This window comes from Larimichthys crocea, chromosome XV (genome assembly GCF_000972845.2).
Source record: "Larimichthys crocea isolate SSNF chromosome XV, L_crocea_2.0, whole genome shotgun sequence".
NCBI classification, from domain to species: Eukaryota; Metazoa; Chordata; class Actinopteri; family Sciaenidae; genus Larimichthys; species Larimichthys crocea.
In genome coordinates this window covers 20,334,488-20,355,859 of record NC_040025.1, presented here as the reverse complement: position 1 = coordinate 20,355,859, position 21,372 = coordinate 20,334,488, and the positions used below count along the sequence as shown (strand labels likewise).

Genomic DNA, 21,372 nt, shown 5'->3' with positions numbered 1-21,372 from the left:
GGAACAGTAACCATGCAAAACATCTAGTTTTCTTTATTTCTTAGCATTAAAAATATAATTTAGCTCAGGAAGAAAGCGTAAAATCAATGACAGTATAAAATGTTCAATCTTATTTTCATGTGAAATCTCAGACTTATGTTTTATTACTTTGTTTTGCAACCATAAAACAAATTAAAGAGGCAGTTGGCCAAATAAAATCAGCATTTCTTTGCATACAAATCATTTCCGTAAACAGAAGAAAGACGAACGTGTTTCTGATCACATTTATTGAAGCCGTGCTCTAACCTCGCTTACCTGCAGGGGGCAGCACCTCTCTGGCACTGGACTAAAAACAACACTCAACTTCCGACTTCCTCCTTCCTTTGAAGAGCAAGCCAGAGCTGCTGTAGCAATGGCAAAGCTAATTCTGCTGTGTCTGAATTATATGATACTACGCAGCACTGTCGAGGCTGTGTTTGAGGATCAAGTAGGGAAATTTGACTGGTAAGCGGAATATAGGAAATGACCTAAAACACGCGCGTTATTTAGAGCTGTGTTTAAATGTGGATGTGCTAATGCTAACACCTGTCACAGCCACTGGCTGCGACCCCGGTGTGTTTGGAGTGTGAATGAACAGGCCAGAATATATTCAAATGAATTATTTACAAGATTACTGCAAGTGTTGTTATCTTGCTCACAATGTTTTCTTTGCTGCAAGGAAGCCAGTGGCTCAGTAAGATCAATGAATTATAGTAAATGTCATTCATACTGATTCTTTGCTTTGTAATCAATCTTATAATAATCAGTGTACCATCCACCAGTATTTCATTTTTTTTTAAATCAGATTTTTTATTTATTTTAAATTTGATTTGTGTGTACTGATGCAGGCATTAAGCCATAATTATGAAGTATCTACTGACAGCTTGTTCTCTGTCTTGTGATTCACAGGAGGCAGCAATATGTTGGCAAGGTTCGGTTTTCCAGTTTCGACACACACGCGCAGTCATCCAAAAAAGTACTTCTAGCAACGGAGAGTAATGTTTTTGCTGCACTCAACACCAGGACTGGAGACCTCTGTGAGTGTTTTGTTTGTCTCATAGTGTAATTAAGAACAGTTGTACCTCTCAGTAGACGTACTTTGGTGTTATATTAGTATTTATTAAATGTCTGTTACAGTCTGGCGACATGTGGATAAGACCGGACCAGAGGGAAACATTGATGCTCTCCTCCAACACGGACAAGGTGATTTTGTTGTTACAGTTGAGCTAACAGAGCTTTCAGTCGCTTTATTGAAAGCAGATAATTCATTAAACTGTCTTTGTCTCCTAGATGCGGTGCTGGTGGTTGGTAACGGCCGCCTGCTGCGCTCCTGGGAAATAAATGTTGGTGGTTTGAACTGGGAGATTTTGCTCGACTCTGGCAGGTGATTGCTTCCTTGATTGGCAGTTGTTAAGTAAAGAATGGTCTTTAATTTGATCAGATATTAACCACTTTTGTTTTACATTTTAGTTTCCAGTCGGCGTGCTTAGTTGGACAACAAGACAATGTGAAACACGTGGCTGTTCTGAAGAAGACTGTCGTCTCTCTCCATTACCTCTCTAACGGTCATCAAAAATGGATAGAGAATCTACCAGAAAGGCAAGTGACCATGTTTTTTATGTTCTTGGATCAACAATAAAACACAATTTGTGTTTATGTACTAATGATATAAGTCTGTCTTAGTACACACCTTAAACTCAGATTTAATGTGAGCACAGAGAAACTTAGAAATCTCATCAAACATGAATATATGCGTAACAATTATGAATCCAAACATCAGCAGGATACATCAAATCAAATGATATTGAAGCAGCAGATATGTCTGACATTATATCTACTTATGAACAAGGTTGCATTATACAATTTGTATAACTATTTGTTGTTTTTATCTCTTCAGTGAAACCGTGGATTACCAGGCTGTGTATTCTGATGGAAACGGTGAAGTGTATGCAATGGGAGTTGTTCCCCATTCCCACATTACTATTGTTGTTTACAGTGTGGAGGACGGAGAGATAATCAAGCAGGTAATCCTGATTTATAGTAGCAGTATAAAGTATATAAATGCTGTGTGGCATATACTGTAGTTGTATTATTTATATATATATATATATATATATTTACAATACTTGGAGGAAAAATACAACACTTCAAAATGCATCAAGTAAATTAAATCAATGTTGCAATATATTAATAAAATCCCACATTTCTAACTTTGCATGTGCTGTTTTCAGGTCTCAGTTGAAGCTCCGTGGCTGTCCAACATACTGTTTTCAGGTCTCAGTTGAAGCTCCGTGGCTGTCCAACATACAGACCAGCTGTGCAGTGATCGGCCCCGGGATGTTGACATGCATGGACCCTGCAACTGTATCCCTTTACATGCTCGACTTGCATTTGGAGTCAGAGATGACCCAGATCCCCCTGCAGGTACCCACCAAAATAAACCAGAACCTTTTCATTTGATTTAAAAATACCATGTGTTTCCTGTGTTCTCGTTCCAATATTAACCTCTCTTGTTTCTCTGCATTTCTCCGCCTATATAGTGGAACTGTCTCTCTTTTCTTTTTCTCTGCGTAAATGCTTTTCATAATTTTTTTTTCACAATGTACTACCATTTATCTCCTTCTAGGCACTGGGACTTGAGGTCACCCCCGGCTTCCATCCAGTACTGGTGTCCACCCAGCCCAACCCAGCCCGGCAGCCGCTGTCTGAGTTCTTCCTTCAGCTCGGACCTGAACAGTACCTGCTTCTTCAGCTCAACAATGGACAGATTGTCACACTGAGGGATTTCAAGCCTGTACGTAACTGTTTCTCTCTCCTGCATGATCCAGATCCAGATTCTGACTGTCCATTGAAATGTTTGTCATCCAAAAATGTTAGCCTATGGATCCAAAGGGATGGGTAATATCAATGGACAAAAAGTTTGACATTTTTTGTCCCTATTTTTAAGCTCTGTCATTTTCCAAAATGCATTATTTTTATTATTTCAAAAGGGGAAAAAATCAGTGTATTATATTGAGATATTACAATTGTTGATTTGAGAAACGGTGAATTGTTGATGATACATTTTTTTTCTTGATTAACAGGCCATGCTGGCTTCATTTGCTACAGCTGGAGAGAAGACTGTTGCTGCTGTCATGTCGCCCAAGAATAAAACTGTGAGTCAATGTGAAATCCCTCAGTACGTGGTTTTGTACTAACTCTGGTACATTGTAGCAGCTGGTTTAGCACAGTCTTAGTTTTGTCTTTGTGCACTTTTATGTGAATCACATGTTGGTTTTGATTAACAGATGAAATGTGTAATCGTCAAGTTGGGAAACATTTCTTAGTGTGGCTGCTTGGAAATCAAACTGGACTGAATTTATTTATTTATTATTTATGTATCAACTTATTTTTTAACCACTGTAAAAATATATATTTTTTCCATATAGGCTTGCAGTATTAACCTCTTTAATGCAGAAACTGGACGCAGACTTCTGGACACAACACTAATTTATAATTTGGATCCTAATGGAGGGAAGCCAGAGAAGGTGAGACTATCATAAGCATGTTTGAAATCTGACTGGTCAAGTCAACAAGGATGCAGTAGGATCATTAATAGGTCACATGAAGCATTTTGATAGCCTCGCTGGTAATTTTTGATTTCCAAAGGACATTATCAAAGGTTGCGGACCAAAATGTCTCTGGATGCAATCAGACCTGCACCTAAACATGTGATATAGCATAGTCAGTAAATTAAACACACAAGTCAGAAGTACAACAAAAACGTATTTCTTCTCAGAAAAAGCTTTTAAATACAGTTGGTTGTTTGTTTAGGGAGAACATACAGCAGCGTACAGCTACAAGCAGTTCTTTTCATACGGATCTGTAGGAGCAAATAAAACAATACAACATTTGTCACCAGGTTCTCAGGCTAGCATTTGGATGTTAATCATTTTTCATTTTAAACATGCACTATTTTCATTTTATAGTTCTATTTCATATCTATAATTATTTTTATTCTGTCACCCAGCTGTATGTACAGGCATTCCTCAAGAAAGACGACTCTGTTGGCTACAGGGTCATGGTGCAGACTGAAGACCACGCACTCGCTTTCCTACAACAGCCAGGTATGGATGGCAAAAACGGGAAGCTTGTGTTGGAAGGAGTGCTCTAGTGCACTGGTTAATGTTACGTGAAGTATTGGCATGAGTCTGCCTTGGTGTATTATTTTTTTTATTCTACCACCGAGGGGCGCCAAAGTCGGAACATTTTAAAATCTTGCTCATAGTCATTAAATTTACAGACAAAATCAGCAGACATTACTTTAGGAATTTCATCTGGCCTTATTCCACAAAAACACACACATGTCTTGACCTTTTGCTTTTTATTATGTGTGAAAATGGAGGCCAAGCTATTCTTACTGGTGTCTGCAGGCGGTGGATTGTAGGGAATCAACTGGCATCAATAACCAGCAGGTGATAAAGCTTGAAACATTTGATTGACGTGCCTCTGTGTTAACTGTTGAGATCCAGTGCGTCTTTCCAAAGTGCAAAGAGTCTGCTGAGCCATTCGTTGCCTCATGATAACATTTGGCTGTTCCACCTCTTAATCATCATAAATACTGCCAACATCTGACCACTGTGTGGAGCACAAACAGGCTCTCGGTTTTCATAATGTACACATCATCTTGTCCTTTCCACAAGCATGAGGGAAGGAAAAAAAAAACGTTGCATGGTGCAATTCATGGAAATCGTCACAAACTGCATACTGTCACAGGGTGTGGAAAGTGGAATGAATGATTACAGAACAATAATGAGTCTTGTTTTCCAGGGCGTGTAATGTGGACAAGAGAGGAGGCCCTGTCAGATGTGGTGACAATGGAAATGGTGGATCTGCCTCTCACAGGAACGCAGGCTGAACTGGAAGGAGAGTTTGGCAAAAAAGCTGGTAAATGTCAACCCAGAATCCCTACGTGTTTTGTTTTTTTCCCCTCTCAAGTCTCCAACTTTTAAGTACTAATCTCTCCCGTGTATTAATATTCAATATTTATTTATCATTTTTAGTCTTCTTTTTGTTCGCTAACTTTCTCGCATGCGTAGAAACTTAAGGCAGCTATCAGATTCCTAATCATAAGGATGATTTGTCAAGCTTGTCTCATCATTTTGAGATTTTTCACAAATATACAACTTTTAATTAAGTCTACTTAATTGTTGCTTTTACTTTTACCCTTATTCAACTGCTCAAGACCTGCATTTACTCATCAACGTTGTAGTTTTTTGTTTGTTTTCATTTTGCGGTTGCATTAGGCCTAATGGCTGAACTGATTCTATGTTCACTTAGTTGCTATTGGCTTCACTGTCTTTTGTTTTTGTCCTGTTTTTATTTGCTGCGCTTGGATTCAGCCATTCAAGGTAATAACTGTGCTCTTCTTCATTAAAACTTGATTAAAGAGTCTTAAGATCAGGATCTCCTGTTGTTGACTGTAAACCCACCGGGCCTTTCTTTTACTCACCATGCCTTCCATTGCTTGATTTGCTCAACAAATATCCATTGACAATAGTCTAGTTTTTACACGTACAGTGATCTGCAGAGCTTATTAATGTTATAAGCTACACCTGTGATTTGCCTGTAATGCCAATACCACAATGTCCACCACAAGAAACGCCTCTAATAAGATGCAAATGACATCCTTAAATGTGAATTTAACCCACTAAAGGCCATTAAGCAGCTCTGTTCTCACTGTCTCATCTAGACGGCCTGATGTCCATGGTGATGAAGAGGCTCTCCTCTCAGCTCATCCTGCTGCAGGCCTGGATCGCCCACCTCTGGAAGCTGTTCTATGACGCACGGAAGCCTCGCAGTCAAGTCAAAAATGAAGTGACCATTGAGAACCTCTCCAGAGACGAGTTCAACTTACAGAAGATGATGGTTATGGTTACAGCATCTGGGAAGGTATGAGACTAAAGTTTTAACCTCTCAATTAGCTACTGTTTGGTATTGTTTTGGGAGAGATGAGCTGTGTTGCACACTTGTGGTCAAACTATTTTCTCTTTAGTTTTGTCTACAGTCAGGCAGGCTGAAAGTGAAACAAAACACTAATAAATAGACTGCAGCAGGAGTCTCTGAAACTTTTTCCTGTACAGTTTATCCTTTGCTTTTGTTTCTCTTAAGCTCTTCGGGATTGATAGCAAGACCGGCAGTATTTTATGGAAGCACTACCTGGACAACGTCCCATCTAATGCAGCCTTCAAATTAATGGTACAACGGACCACTGCTCACTTCCCTCATCCGCCACAGTGCACACTGCTCATCAAAGACAAGGTATCTAATAATAAGAGCTCTCTTTGCATGGTTAACGACCTCACGTGTGGGAGTGGATTTCATTATGATGTGGGTCAGACAAACATAAATTAAGAAAATGACTTTACTGTGCCAGCAGATAAATTTGGTCCTCACATTAAAGGCTTCAAGAGAGTCGTTTTTACTAGGCATATCTTACAAGCAAGGCAAAAGATTTTTTTTTTTCCTACAGCAGGATTTGAAAGGAAAACATTGGTCTAACCTGTGTAACTGTAGAAGTGGTGCATATTTATTTTTGCCATTTCTCATGTTTTCTGTTCTATTTTCAGGACACAGGTCTGGCCACACTCCATGTATTCAATCCCATTTTTGGAAAGAAGAGTCACATCACTCCACCCGCCCTGCCTCAGCCAATACTTCAGTCACTCTTGCTGCCTCTCATGGACCAGGACTATGCCAAGGTCTTACTTCTTGTGGATGACCAGTACAAGGTCAGTGACAAGCTGTATACCTTCTTACCCACCAGAACAACATTCTGAATGTTTTTTTTGCTGCGTTAACGTCCATCCGGCCAACACTCGAGTGCTCAAGTCTTTTCTTCCTTTATAGCTTTGATTCAGTATCTCTGTCCACATATACTATATCAGTACAAACATGTACAATTTAATTTAGTAGTTTTTTTGGATAAGAAATATATCTCAACCCAAAACAACATATAAAAATTGTATCCATCTATTCTTCCACAGGTGTCTGCTTTTCCCTCTACAAAGAATGTCCTCCAACAGCTCCAGGAGATGGCCTCATCCATTTTCTTTTATCTTGTTGACTCCAGCCAGGGAAGACTTTCTGGCTACAGGCTACGAACGGCAAGTGAAACTCCTTCTTCTCAACTAGTTCAAGGGCCAAAAGTTGGCCAAAGATAACAACAGCTGATATTTTGATTGTTTATCATTTTAGTCTGTGTTTCAATGACAAAAAAACATGAAATCAATCACTATAGCACTATACTTTTCATGTGAAAAGGATATGGATATGCACCATAATGCTTTAAATATTCTGAGAATGAGCATTATAATCAGAGGTCTGTTTAGTGTTCTGTTCTTACAGTCGGCTCTCATGAAATGATACTTAGGATGACTGACTGAATGAATCTGGATGTTTTTGTGTGCTCAGGACTTGTCAACTGAGCTGATCTGGGAGGTCGTCATCCCGACCGAGGTACAGAAGATTGTCTCGATCAAAGGAAAAAGGCCCAACGAGCATGTGCACTCTCAGGGCAGAGTAATGGGAGACCGCAGTGTCCTCTATAAGGTACAATAACTTCCCCTAAAACCTTACTAACACTGGAGTGTTGAGAAAGTTTAAAAATCATACCATTGCTCATATTGATGGTGGATTTAGTCAGTGTTGTCTCGACATGTCTCGTTCCCATGTTATTGAAAAGCACAGAGTCACTCCCCCCCCACTGATGTAGACTGAAAACTCATCTTTCCAAGAAATAGCGTTACGCCAGCATGTCACTGTTTCCCCAGTGAATCATACCCCCTTTCCACCACTGACGCAGAATAAGAATAACCAATGTTTTCTTCTGCAAGGACTCTCCTTACTGTAGTTCCTGCATATAGTTTTTTGTCCTGTCAGGGTATTGTAGAGACTTGTGTGTGTGTGTGTGTGTGTGTGTGTGTGTGTGTGTGTGTGACAGGACAAAAACATACTGGTGTCTGCGGTGGAAAAGGAAAAACTTTTGAGGGTGGCAGTAGAGGAAAAGTGGGTCACCAAAATCATTAGGAATCATTCCATAGGGACTGAGAATATCCAATCATCTGTCCAGTAAATGTTGAGATACCTTGCTGTTGGCCAGACTTAGAGGAAAACTAAAACCATATTTTAGGGCCATTGTAATTTTACCCATGAGCTTGCCATTTCTTGTCTCATTCAATCACAGCCAAACTGTTATAACAAAATAACTTGCCCCTTAAATAGTTTGTGCTTTATTGGATCCTGTATATGTGTAAATAAATTCATTAAACCTTTTTTCTAAATGGAGATGGGCACTATTTTAGATTTGAACATTACATTATCATCAAAGTCACTGAGGACTGAGAATCCTGCTTTAAGTTGTAGATGGAAAAAAAAAACCTTTTTGACTTTTGGATGGATTACAAGGCATATTTATGTAGAATTAAGATCAATATATCAGAACTGTAAATAGCTGCAAATGATACAAAACTCTGTAGTTTGATTCATCATATCACCCGTTATAGTATATATCTGACATATCTGACAATCAGGAAATAGTTCATAGCTGTCATTGTTTGTCGTGGGAAAAAAGATGAGCCACAATATCAAAGTTCTTATTTAAGAAGTGTTAGTGAGCCTTTATTAAGATGCTGAAGTGTGTTTCATCCCATTTCTTCCAGTACCTAAACCCAAATCTACTGGCTGTGGTGACAGAGAGCACAGACCTGCATCAGGAGCGAAGCTTTGTCGGGATCCTCCTGATTGATGGTGTGACTGGTCGCATCATCCACGAGGCCGTTCAGAGAAAGGCCAGAGGACCAGTGCATGTTGTGCACTCTGAAAACTGGGTGGTGGTGAGTGTTAATGTTAAGATAATGTAAATAACAAACCTCATTTTATATTGTTTAGTTGCTTGGTTCCAGTAAGATAACAGCATAAGCTTACTTACAAATGTAATCACTGAACACACTGATAGACAAAAATGGAAGCTTACGCCTTAAGGGCCAGGTGATATCACGTGTCCCCGTTTGACTCTGCAGTACGAGTACTGGAGCACCAAGTCTCGCAGGAACGAGTTCTCCGTCATTGAACTGTATGAGGGGATGGAGCTCTACAACAGCACCGTGTTCAGCTCACTGGATCGGCCACATGCTCCTCAGGTGCTTCAGCAGTCTTACATTTTCCCCTCCTCCATTTCAACCATGGAGGCCACACTGACTGAGAAGGGCATCACCAGCCGCCATCTGCTGAGTAAGTTTCAGTCGGGACCAGCTTCATAGGACTGCAGTGTGTGACGATTTCATTTTCCCCTTCAGATATCTGAAAGTAACCCAATGTTTTCAATGTTGTTCAGCCAGTTTTTAAAGATGTTTCTTTGGATTTTCTTTGTCACAGTTGGCTTGCCATCTGGAGGGATTTTGTCACTACCCAAGATGTTCCTTGACCCCCGCAGGCCAGAAATAGTAACCGAGCAAAGCCGGTGAGTCCTTTTAGTCAGGTTTGGTCTAAAACCTCTCAGTGACGTTTTTTTTCCTTGTCTCTCCGACTGACCTGTTCACTTGCTCTCTAGTGAAGAGAACCTGATACCATACGCACCAGAGTTGATAATCCGTACTGAGTGGTTCATCAACTACAATCAGACCGTATCAAGAGTGCGAGGTATTTACACCGCCCCCTCTGGACTGGAGTCGACCTGCCTGGTGAGCGTTTCTTGTTAATTTCCTAATCTTCCTAACTAAACTTGATTTCTAGCGCCAGGCAACCACTAGCATGGAGAAAGATTAGAATGACGTAATTCTAATGACTCAGAATCAGCTTTTTTGTCCAAGTTAAGGCATACACAGGAATATGATTCAGGTTTTAAATTACCCTAATGTACACCGTTTACAGGAAAGATATAAAGACAGCTAGGAAAGCAAAGCTTACCTGAGGTGGAATAAACAGAACTAATATATACATGCAAGTAGGTGAAAAATAGGTGTTTTAATAAATCATAAACAAATACACAAATAGTGCAGCGCAATGGATATTGAATGGATATACATAAGTGGGTGGTTATGTACAGTATAAAAATGATAACTATGTATTCTTTATTAGTTCTGGACATGCAGGGTAGAGATTTATTATTATTATTTACTGAATTATGATCTGAAAATCTTTAAAATAGCCATGAATGTAAATATGACATTGTTTTTTCTTGAAGGTGGTGGCATACGGTCTGGACATCTATCAGACGCGTGTCTATCCCTCGAAGCAGTTTGATGTACTAAAAGACGACTATGACTACATGCTGATCAGTAGCGTTCTCTTCGCCCTTTTCTTTGCCACTATGATCAGCAAACGCCTGGCAGAAGTCAAACTGCTCAACCGGGCCTGGCGGTAAAGCGATCGTCAAAAATCCCATCTCTGACAGCCCCGATGGCTGCACGAAGGACCTCAGCCCGAGGAGATGAGACGGCTGGGGCCGTGCCTGTAGAAGAACACAGGTCAAAGATCAATAAGGCCCTTAAGGAACTGCAGGGGTGAGGGAACAGCGGGGTGGGGGTGAAAGGAGGGATTAGTAAAGGTTTTACGTGTTTATTTTTTAACTTATTTTGCAAGCACAAGGAATTACTTCATAGTAGAATTAATGTTTTTTTGTTTTTTTTTCGTGCCATGTCATTTTGATTAGATGGTCTAACAAAGTTTATCACAAAACTGATTACAAATGAATGAAAACAGATGAATTTAATAAATTTTGGAGTTTGGAAATTCCTACACATGTGAAGGTAGATACTTAAACAATGTAAGTTTTTTCCAAGATTACGTTTGTGACATTTCTGCCTCATTGGATTGTTCTAATGGAGAGCAATAATAAACGTGGAGGTCAGAGAAAAGAGAGACTGAAGACGTGTGTTACATGAGCATGATTTGGTACAATACCATAGTTGTATGGTTTGTATGTTTTAGCCTGCTGAATCACCAGGATACCCAAATGCATTTGCATTTGTTTTCCGATGGCAAATAAACTGTGAATATGAAGTGTGAGGAGATATTGTAGCATGGACAAGAAATGATTATTGAAGACTCTCCCGCCAAAGGCACTGTCCCACTGTTATCACCATCACACCCTCGAGGAAAGGAAAATGATCACTAGCCTTTATTTTCTGTCCATCAGTCATCGTGCAGCTCATATGTTTGTGAGCAGTTTTAATCCACCATCAGCGACTGATGATGCGCCATTAAAATTGGTCTCAGAACTCCTTATAATGTTTATGCATGTTTCCTTTCAACTCACACTTTAACAGAGAATTTTAATATTGTTGCTTTTCTTTATTTCCCACACCAAACTATGACAAATGACTCCTAAGGATCATTTTCTGACTGCCTAATATGTCAAATATAAACTTTGGGGTATAGAGGACTTAGACGTGAGCAATATGATGAATCAAACAACAAATATTAACAGGATAATCAATTTGATATAATTTTGAGCTGTTTCACCAACTACAATTTGGATCGATTATGGTCAGAAAGAAAATTCTGATGTTTAGTAGTAAACCTAGTAATTTCAAACTGAAGCTGACCTCTTATATAGTTTGTTTTGAGTATAATGTGTTAATATGTACTTGCTCAGTGTAGGTTATAAAACATTTTCCAGAAATGTGCTAATTGTTTTTTTTATAAACCAGTAAAATAAGATAAAATTGTAAAAAAAAAATAATAATAAAAACATCTCCTAGCCAAGCCAATATTACATTATTAATAAATAAATGCTAGTTGGTGCCCATTTCATTTTGTCTACATTACAATATGTTTTACCTCTACCCTTTACCTGTTTTACCGCAGCAGGACACACATTTACAGTCTGTTTTAGTAAGTAAACGTTTGCACCTCAACAGTCTCTGTCTCTTCCCTTCTCTGCTTGTGTTTTCATATAAAGATTTCTGGGAGAGAATAACAATAAAGATGTGAGGCTGTAATTTCATGATGAAGTCAGTCTAAAAAGAAAATAATGAAAGACTTGTGAGAACCTTATCAGAACAGACCAATCATAAAAAAAGCTTTCCAAGGTATGTATCATAGCTGTGGTGTGGAAAAGGACATTGAGCCTATTGTAGAAGGAATAAGTTATTTTATTTCTATAAATAGATTAAAAACACAATTTTACAATGATTTACTTTTGACACAAACAATATTATGAACAGCCTTAGCTCGGGTCGACACAGGACCTTCATGAGAACTTCCAACCTGTTGATGTAATAAAGGTTGTAAACGGGGTCTGCACCTCAACAGTGTAAACATAACGTGATTTCCATGCCAACACAACACACAACAAAGAATCATTAAAGGTCCAATCTGTACTTTTTAAAAACCATACTGTATACATTAAGCTAAATACACATACAGTTAAGAGAATTTGTCATAATTATTAAAAGTTTTTCAACTGACCACATTTAAAAATACACTTTTCTCCTTTGTATACAAACATGACTGATGTAAAACCTTTAAATGCATCAGAAAACATTCATGACTAGTGTTTTCCATATGTATTAAAAAAACCTGTCAATTTAAATGTGACAGCAGGTTTCATTCATTGTGTTCTGAATTCTAGTTTGTGGTTTGTTTATAATCTGCAGACTTTTAATAAATAAAATTTTGTGCACACAGGCATACAATATGCCTGAAATGAGCAGATAGGGTGTACATTGGTATAACTTTCTGATGGTGAGGTGAACTTGCACAAAGAGCCTGCAGAGGGTACGAGTACTGAATGTTTGATATCACTGTAGTTCATGATTTGGTTGTGTTGTTGTCATGTTGCTGTCGGCCACATGGCTCACTGTTATATTTATCATAAATCTTAATGTGGGAATGATTCAGCAAAAACATTAAATCTATCAATATATCATACTTAAGACTTCAAGCAGCATTGTCATAAAAAAAATAACGTACATGGCATGAACAGTTTGGTACAAGCCCAGCTTGTACATACAGTAATTATTTGCTTATCTCTCTTGTAAGAAATAAAGTATTAGCTCAGTTTGTTTTAGTGATATGAGCATATGGCTGTCAGACTTAAAATTTAATGAATGAAGGCACACTTTCCCTGTGTGAAAACTGCAGAAAATAGTAAATATTTGTTCATTATTAGTGAAACTGGAATGTTATGATGTTTTCCAGGTTGATCTAAAGGAGACGTCGCAAAAATACTGACCGGTAAAATGTTCAGGTAAAAACAGAAAAGAAACCTCACAGTGTTGTGTGACATAAGTGATCTTGAAATACACCAGTTATTGAAATAACACCAATATGAATGTGTGAATGTAGCATGTAGATGTTTTCACTATGTACAATAGTGTATCACGTGGTTATTCGTGATGTCAGTCACAGTTTTGTACTCATCAAGTTTCAGACAGTGACGTAAGCAAGAGTTTTTATCTGTTCTGCCAGATGCTGTTGTTTCCCGTCTGGGCCGGTTCACTCATGAGTCTTTCTCGTCTGTCTGAGTACGCCGGTCGGCCCGGCGGCAGGAGGATGTAGTGTGTAGCGCTGGCCTGTCTGCCGTCCTTCAAAATGGGAACGATGCAGGGAGAAAATTGAGCTGCAGGTGGCGCCCTTTCACTCTGCTGTCTCTGTAATGCCTTACTCACATATTTGGGGTTAGCAGCAAAACTCTGTGTGGCAGGCATCACACCGTTGATATAAATTGGAAGGCTTTTGGGGCTCGGGGTACGTGGCGGGCAGGGTGGGACTAAAGGGACCCTTGGAGGAATTTTGGGAGGCTTATCTTCCTCGTTGGCATTCTTTGAAAGAGCAGTAGGTTTTGGTGGGATGGGGACACGAGGAGGGATTTGTGGCTTGTCAGTGGGGCAGGTTGTGGTGCTGCTGTGGAAAGACTGGGAAGCAGGACCTGAACAGGAAAACCGGAATCTGGATGACTGGTGTTGGTCTGGCTGTTTGCTACACAAAGTATCTGAATCCACATGCTGGTGGTCTTCTTTCTGGAGAGCTAGTGCCCAGATGTTGGCTCCAAACCCGCTTCCTCTACCTGATGGTCTGTCCTTTTTGCCTGGCCAAGAGAAAGCAATGGAGCCACCGCCAGCACCCTCCACCCGCAATGAGCTCTCCTGGTAGGCATAATTTACTTGGCCACAGTCTCTGTTCATGCCCCTGTATATGGCCTTGGGGCAGCTTTTGGGCAAAAGCCGCTGTCTGTCACTGGTAAAAAACTCCACCTCACTGTCGGCGGCCTCATCAGACATCAACTCCTCTGGGTCAGGCAGAGGCGGCAGGGGTTTGGCTTCTCTCTGGTGGCCCACAAACATTGTTCGTCTCTGGGAAGAAGGGACCACCTGGTCCCCCTCATGGGGCTGCTGTATGTTGTCAGAAGTTATCCGGTAACTACCAGAGTAGAAAGGAGGCTGGGAGGTGGAGATGTTGCCTGGGAAAGGGAAAAAGAATCAAGTTTAAACAACTTTCTTCACGAAATCCTAAATTGAACCGTGCGCCATGATACAGCTGGTTTGTTATAAAAGGTTTTGCTATCACTGTTGTTTCCTTCAGTGCAGAAACAATTCTCAGAGGAAGAAACATGGAAAACAACTTGCAATGGGGAAAAAAAAACATTTAACTCAAATGTAGTGATGGTGTAGGAGGGAAAAAGTACCAGTGGGAGTGGGCTGCCCACTCTATTTAGAAAAAAAAAAAAAACTCTTATCCTCCTGGAGGTATCTTACAGGAAACAGGAGTAAAAACATGTTGAAAACAACTTCTTAACCTATCACCCTTTTCGTCAAACTTCAGCCACAACACCCTGATTAACACAGGAATCGTCATTATCTGTAGGGCAGGCTATAATCTTAACGGAGCTTCCCATGTCCTTCTCTGTGGAAACATCCGACGTGCCCCAGACTGCAGGAACAGCTGGTGACCAGGGAGCAATAGCTTCCCCTCCTCCTTCACCCCGCTCTCTCCTCTGCTACACAGCTCAGCTCAGTGATGACAAACTCACCTTAACCCTGTCTACACGCAGTTTTATTAGTCAAACAGGATTTAGACTGCAGTTTGTTCAGCCAACACAAACAAAGTCCAAGATTAAAAATTAACCTAATTATACCAACATCAGGGAAATTAATGATTTAATGTAGCAAAACATTTATACCCCTTTAAACGGTCAGTGTCAGTGTTAAAAAATATGTTTGGTTTGGTTTGTTTGAATCTAATTTCACAGTTAACTCATAATCATGTGTACTGTGTGCCATGTTCTTTTCTATATCAAGGTTTTAAAGTTATTTGTGAATTTGTGTAATTCACATCAATCTAAAACAGGTTATAGTAACAATTAATCTTCAAAAACAATTCCAGCACTTATAGTAATAATGTTAATATTAAAACAATAATAAGAAATATTAACTGAGCCTCTGTCAAATGTAAACCATCACAAGTGTCATATGCATCTAAGCATGAAATCATTTTATATTTAAAAACAAACAAAAAAAAACATGTAAGAGACTCACAGTTAAATTCCTTGGCTATTTGCTGCTGTTGAAGCTCTGTCAGGTTGTGTTCGATGTCAGCACTCAGGCCAAAGCACATTCTGCAAATCAAGAGAGGTTGAGAAATCCATACGTGTGTAAATCATTTCTGCACATAACCTGCAATGAGTAAGTCATTGTATGTGAAATAACAAGCCTGGCGTGCTTTAACAAAACATATGCTCTTCATGTTCTTAAACATATGCTTTGCTTCGTGTATTTATGTTATATAACCACAGTGTAAGGTGCTCAACATCTTCTCATCACATCTCTTCCCTTCACGCTAATACTATCTACTCTATCTACTGTATAACATCTAGTGCATGTCTTTACCGGAAGAAAGCTCTCTCCTCTCTCGCCCTGTTTTTGCTGAGATTTTCCCAAAACATTTTATTTCAGTCTCTTTTGGAAAGTTTCTTTCCAGTGTCAGGGGTCTAAGAATAGTACAGTATATGTTGTACTGATTGCAAAGATGAAATTATGATTTTGGACCATTTAAATGAAATTGATATTATTATTATATTATTATATTATTATATTATCAAAGAACATGTTGGAATCTGACCACAGACACAATTCGAATATTAATTATGTTAGATTTCCTTTAAACAGATCTAAAGATTTTAAAGATTTGATGTTCACACATCAGACATGACAAAACTAGTAAAAATCCATTATTTTATGCCAAATATTTAACGTGAATTGTCTAATGAAATTTTAAGTAGTGTTTGTATCATCACATTATATAATAATACATGATTCTGGTCTACATTTTATTTATTTTGGTTTTAGAGTGGTACGTACCTGTTCAGGTCATGCTGTCCCCAATAGTTGTTCTGACTCCCAGCCATGTTGTGGCAGAAACTGTGTTCTTAAAAAGTATCAAGGTCTCTTGTTTGGTATCGGTCTAAAGCTCCAACACAGGTCAGCTCCATCAAACCCATCACAGCTTCAGTAGTAGCACAAGCTGTTAGAGACAAAAACAGAAAACTGAGCTATATTTTACAGTCACATCCTGTCATAACAGGTGTGTCAGAATTAGGCTTTAAAAATGTTAAATAAACTTTGGCCTTTGCATTGCACCACACTTCTCATTTGTTCCAGTCACACCTTCATCTGTCCATAAAAAGGGAATATAAACAGTGCACATCTGGAACTCAACCCCATCCAGCGCACCCAACTGATGCATACATCCAACCAGACAGGTCAAAGGTCAGAACTAAATACTTAGAGGATTGAAACACAAACATATACGGTATAATCACCTATAGATCTAATACTTTATATTATTAATACACCACAGAGACCTGTTACTACTTGTCTGGTTGCTTTGTCTGGACATTTATCACTCTGAGAAAGGTCAGTCTGCAACGGAATATAACTGTTTTGTATGTATACAAGAGATTTTTTTCATGTTTCATTTGACTTGAATGTTTACTTCTTACAGTAAATCACTACTTACATTCCTGATACACTGCATTGTTTTAGGTGAGCCGCTAAGAAACAACAATCAAAACAAAAGCCCAGTGAATTACTTCAGTCTGCTCCGGCAGCCGCCATCTGTATCTCTTTGTGGTTTCAGCTTAAAGCCATTTGTCTGATGTGCAGGCTGTTGCACAACCTCTGGGTCAGATGTGGGAGGGCAGCAGCACTCCTCGCCCTCCTTCCTCTCTGTGACCATGAAACCGTGCAGTATCCGCCCTTACAACAGGGGCTAATTGTGCAGCATTCCTGTGATGCTGACAGACACACTCCACCACTGAGACGGCACACCAAAGCTCAGCGCCTACAAACACACTGAAGAACTAGAAGGGGCGCTCGGAGTGCACAGACCTCCGCCAAGGCCAATAGTGCAGTCCTCTCTGATATGCAAATCTCCACTATATGCAGTATGATTGTATTACAACTGACCTATCTGGGAAAGTTAATGAAAGTTTCAGAATGAAGGGGTGTCAGCAAGCTGCTGTCCTCTTGCCGATAAGCAAAGCACTCATTTCCTTCCAGCTTCCAGTTGGGATGCTGCTCAGTACATTGAGGACAATGAACTGTCCACATTATTGCAAATAATAATGAATAATGCAAATCTAAAATCGACACCAACAGGTTTTCTTAATACATTTAAATAAACTACTTTACTTTGTGTAGAAGATGCTTCATGATTATATTCACCTGCAAACCACTAATTAGTAACCCACCCCTCCTTCTCGGCCAGAGGGCAAAGCAAGGTCTCAATTTTCCTATCACACTGCAATCTTATCTTCAAAGTCCAGCTTTGTTTCATGTCTAAAAAGTCTAGTCGATGTGGGAAGCAAACAATGCGGAGCATACATAATACAACCAAAAAAACCCACCACAAACAAAACAGTGACCCATGCGTCCATTTGAATATTTATGTCATCCTTAAAACAACCGACTGTGGCGTCATTTCCGCCAGTGAGCCTCGGAGATGGAAGAGACGCTGAACAATAATGAATTCGACCAGCAAGTACTCAGCGTCCATGAATGGAGCTACTCTCAGGCATGAATGGGCCTTTGTGTCACTTTGGTGCGCAGTGAAGCAAGCCTGAAAATACAAGTGAACTCTCCCATGAGGTTAAGACTGAAGATACGCCATGGAGACAAGCAGACATGGCCAAGGTATGAAGCCTGTGCCTCAAATCCCATGCATGAGGTTTCTGTGTACTGGCACTGATGAAAGAACAAGCCAGAGGCTAAAAAAACAGTTTGTTTATCTCATGCAGGAGCCTTGATGTGTCGTCCTTGACTGTTCCCACCTCGCTTCCTTCAGGCTGTACGCCATTCACTGACTGGACCTTTACAAATGATTTCATTAGGATGCTGGCATAAAGTATGTGCTTTCCAACACCTAATTACAACTTGTTGAAAACTCTACGGGCCTAGTAAAACACGAGCTTTACAGGCTGTATAGAAATCTTACTAGATGAGTTCTTTGTAAGTATTTCCACCACAACATTAGTAAGCCACAATACTAATAAAAAATGCAGTAGTATATGACTTAAAAGACCAGTTCTTAACTCCGGCATTAGTAGCACGAGAAACATTTCTTCAACCAAATACTCAAAATAAACAACTGTAGTCTATTATAGGAAAGATATCTAAATGTGTAACTGAGGCTTTCACTGTGTTATAGTACTAACAAACCAGACATACTGTTTGTTCTGCATGTATTTAATGGATGCAATGTGTGAGGGCCTTATAGACGTGACAAGGCCAAGTCTGATATTTGCAGTTCATTAAAACTTTCACTTGACTTGACAGGATAAAAGTGGCATGATCCAAACTTGTGGCATGCGAGGAAAGTAATACAGTTTGTGGTGTGATGACATCTGACGCAGTATTAGTCACTTGCAAAAACACTGATCTTTTAAAAACGGATATTTTGATATTCTAGATCCATGACTAAAATGTTTTCTCTCTAATAAACTAACTCTGTTTATTATAATATATTTTCTTCCCACCTGCCCAATATATACCACACACTGGACCAATATGCACTTTATTTACTCTATATACTATAACACATTTATAATCTGTTTATCTTTGAATTTTTATACTTTATATTCACTTTCTTTATTCAACTCTAGCCTTGTTATGCAACCCCATATTTCACCGTACAGAGACTTGTATAAGTAGGTGAGAAATAACGCTTTGTGAATCGATTCTAGACTATCTTCTATATATCTTGATTGTGGGAACGACAGCAGTGAATCATTAGGTTCAGGGATTGGCTCATTTCATTCATGAACTACACTGTAGTTTACTCAATAACGGACGTGAAGCATTATGATATGAATCACTTAAACACTGCTCAGATTGTTAAGAGCCATATTGGCTTACTGATGCTGATTCAGACAAATTATAGCTAAGTTCATTCTCATTTGTTCGCAGCCAGCAGGTGTGGGAGTTATCAGGGAGGCCGTAGCAAAAAAATGTACCACTTTATGAGTAAGTGAGTGACAGCTGTAGACAGTTATTTTGACTTTGTTGCTTTAAATGAAATAAATCACTTTAGCCATTCACAAATTATTACTAATAATTTGGTAACATTTCTGTAAAGGGTAAAAAAAACTCACAATATTTATAGGCTGGACAGACATTTACACCTCCAGCAAATGCATGCAGCTTGCCATTTTGATTGCCTGTCGTAAGCTGAGTGAGAACATTTAATTATTTACAATCTTGTCATTCAACAACTGAATACTAAAAGTAAATTATGTTAACAATTTTCAACATATGCCCGATACGATTTTATTTAAAATTTCAACATTAAAGTAGTCTAACTATCTAGGCTATCAAAAACTACAATTTCAAGCACATTTGAAATTATACTGCTACAAATGAAAATATACATAATACAAAATATGTATAATACATATTATGTTGTTTATTTATAAGGATAAGCCTGAATATGTACAGATATTCTGTAGATATATATATAAATACAGTACATACATAAAGATTTAAACTAAATATATAGATGGTTACTTAAAACAATATAATAATTGCTGCTAGTGGAATTCATGCTATTTAATTATTAATTTTAAATTAAACCAAACTCTTCAAAGAAACTAACTTGCTGCCTCCCTTCAGCGCCCACTAGCGGCGGACCAGAGAAGGGCCGAGCGAGCCGTCCAGGACTCACCCATCCCGCCTCGACGGGACTTCACTCGGCGGACTTCAGGGAACCGTGCAGCGGTTCAGGAGAACAGTCTGTCCCGCTGCTTACAGCGTATTATAACCCAGATAGACGAGCTGAATCAGTCCGCAGACAGTCAAACTAAAAGGTCCTTTTAAAGACTTTTCAAAGTAACGACAAAAAAGTTCAGTAATGGTCGCGTCTCGCGATTCTTTTGACGTTAAATTCCCACACTCCGGTGTAGCTTAATAAGTGTTATTTTAAATAAACAGACTCACCCGTTTACATTAAAAATAACTCTGTCCCCGATAGTTCAGTTTAAGTGCATTTAAAGCTAATTTTTCCAACAAGCAGCGCGGTGTTTTCATGCCTAAATGGAAGGAGGTCTTACCATGAAAATGCAGTGTCCATCACTTAAAGCCGGAGATGTTTCTATCTATCCGCTGTGAGAAAATCTTATCAGTACAGTACGAACCAGAGTCCCGGTGAAAACTGAACCATGTGCAACATCCCTCCTCTGTCAACAACGCCGGGAGGTCAGTCTCGTTTTGTCAGAGTGACGCGCTTTTCCACATCTCCTTATAAATGCATCCAGCACCCCGGGCACGTTACTGTAACTCCACCCCGGCCCGCCTTAAAGGGAAAAAATACCCCGAAAACACAAACCTGTGGGGGAAACTAAACACCATTAGGAACGTAGCCTGTGGTTTATGGACGAGCAGTGCTGGAAAATGTATTTTCTTTGTACTTTACTTGATTATTTACATTTGTGAGTACCCTTTATTGTACTGTATTCAATCGACAGCTTTACACACAATAGAAAACATGATGAATTGTTCATGATTTAACTAAAACTTCAATTCAGCTCTTTTTCAACCATGTACATTAACATATCAGCAATAATAATACATTAACATTCAGCATAATTACTACTTTTACTTTTGATTCTTGAAGTATAATTTGCTGCACCCTTTTCTGTATTTTTACTCACATACAGGATTTGGACTGATAAATGATCTGAATACTTCCTCCACAGTTTAAAGCAGAGAAGAAGAAGTTGTCAGTCTGGTGGATTTTCACTTCAATATATGGGCCAGAAACTCCCTCCAGGTGCAGCTGTCATCATCCACCAAATGTGTGTCCTCACCAAATACTCAATCC

The 21,372-nt window shown here is 39.2% G+C and overlaps 2 protein-coding genes across 3 annotated transcripts; one reads left to right on the top strand and one right to left on the bottom strand.

Annotated features, from left to right (window-relative positions):
- Positions 1–306: 306 nt before the first annotated feature.
- emc1 (ER membrane protein complex subunit 1) lies at positions 307–11,286 on the top strand. 2 transcript variants are annotated; one of them, XM_019256765.2, is made up of 23 exons: positions 307–483; positions 928–1,055; positions 1,156–1,221; positions 1,309–1,402; positions 1,489–1,617; positions 1,916–2,042; positions 2,293–2,442; positions 2,645–2,812; positions 3,102–3,173; positions 3,447–3,545; positions 4,028–4,124; positions 4,828–4,944; positions 5,400–5,408; positions 5,750–5,949; positions 6,169–6,318; positions 6,627–6,788; positions 7,044–7,163; positions 7,471–7,608; positions 8,718–8,891; positions 9,078–9,288; positions 9,433–9,517; positions 9,608–9,737; positions 10,241–11,286. In XM_019256765.2, exons 1-23 carry the CDS (start codon positions 392–394, stop codon positions 10,418–10,420), a joined length of 2,898 nt encoding a protein of 965 aa, XP_019112310.2. In that variant the 5' UTR covers positions 307–391; the 3' UTR covers positions 10,421–11,286. The 2 variants fall into 2 exon arrangements, with proteins under 2 accessions (XP_019112310.2, XP_019112311.2); XM_019256766.2 differs by lacking the exon at positions 5,400–5,408 and having other exon boundaries at positions 10,241–10,420.
- An 848-nt stretch (positions 11,287–12,134) lies between these two features.
- On the bottom strand, positions 12,135–20,759 carry errfi1b (ERBB receptor feedback inhibitor 1b). Its single transcript, XM_010740272.3, has 4 exons — positions 20,603–20,759; positions 16,359–16,521; positions 15,537–15,616; positions 12,135–14,461 (listed from the first exon to the last, which is right to left on the bottom strand). The coding sequence occupies exons 2-4, from the start codon at positions 16,403–16,405 to the stop codon at positions 13,455–13,457; spliced, it is 1,134 nt and encodes a 377-aa protein (XP_010738574.3). The 5' UTR covers positions 16,406–16,521; positions 20,603–20,759; the 3' UTR covers positions 12,135–13,454.
- Positions 20,760–21,372: the final 613 nt, after the last annotated feature.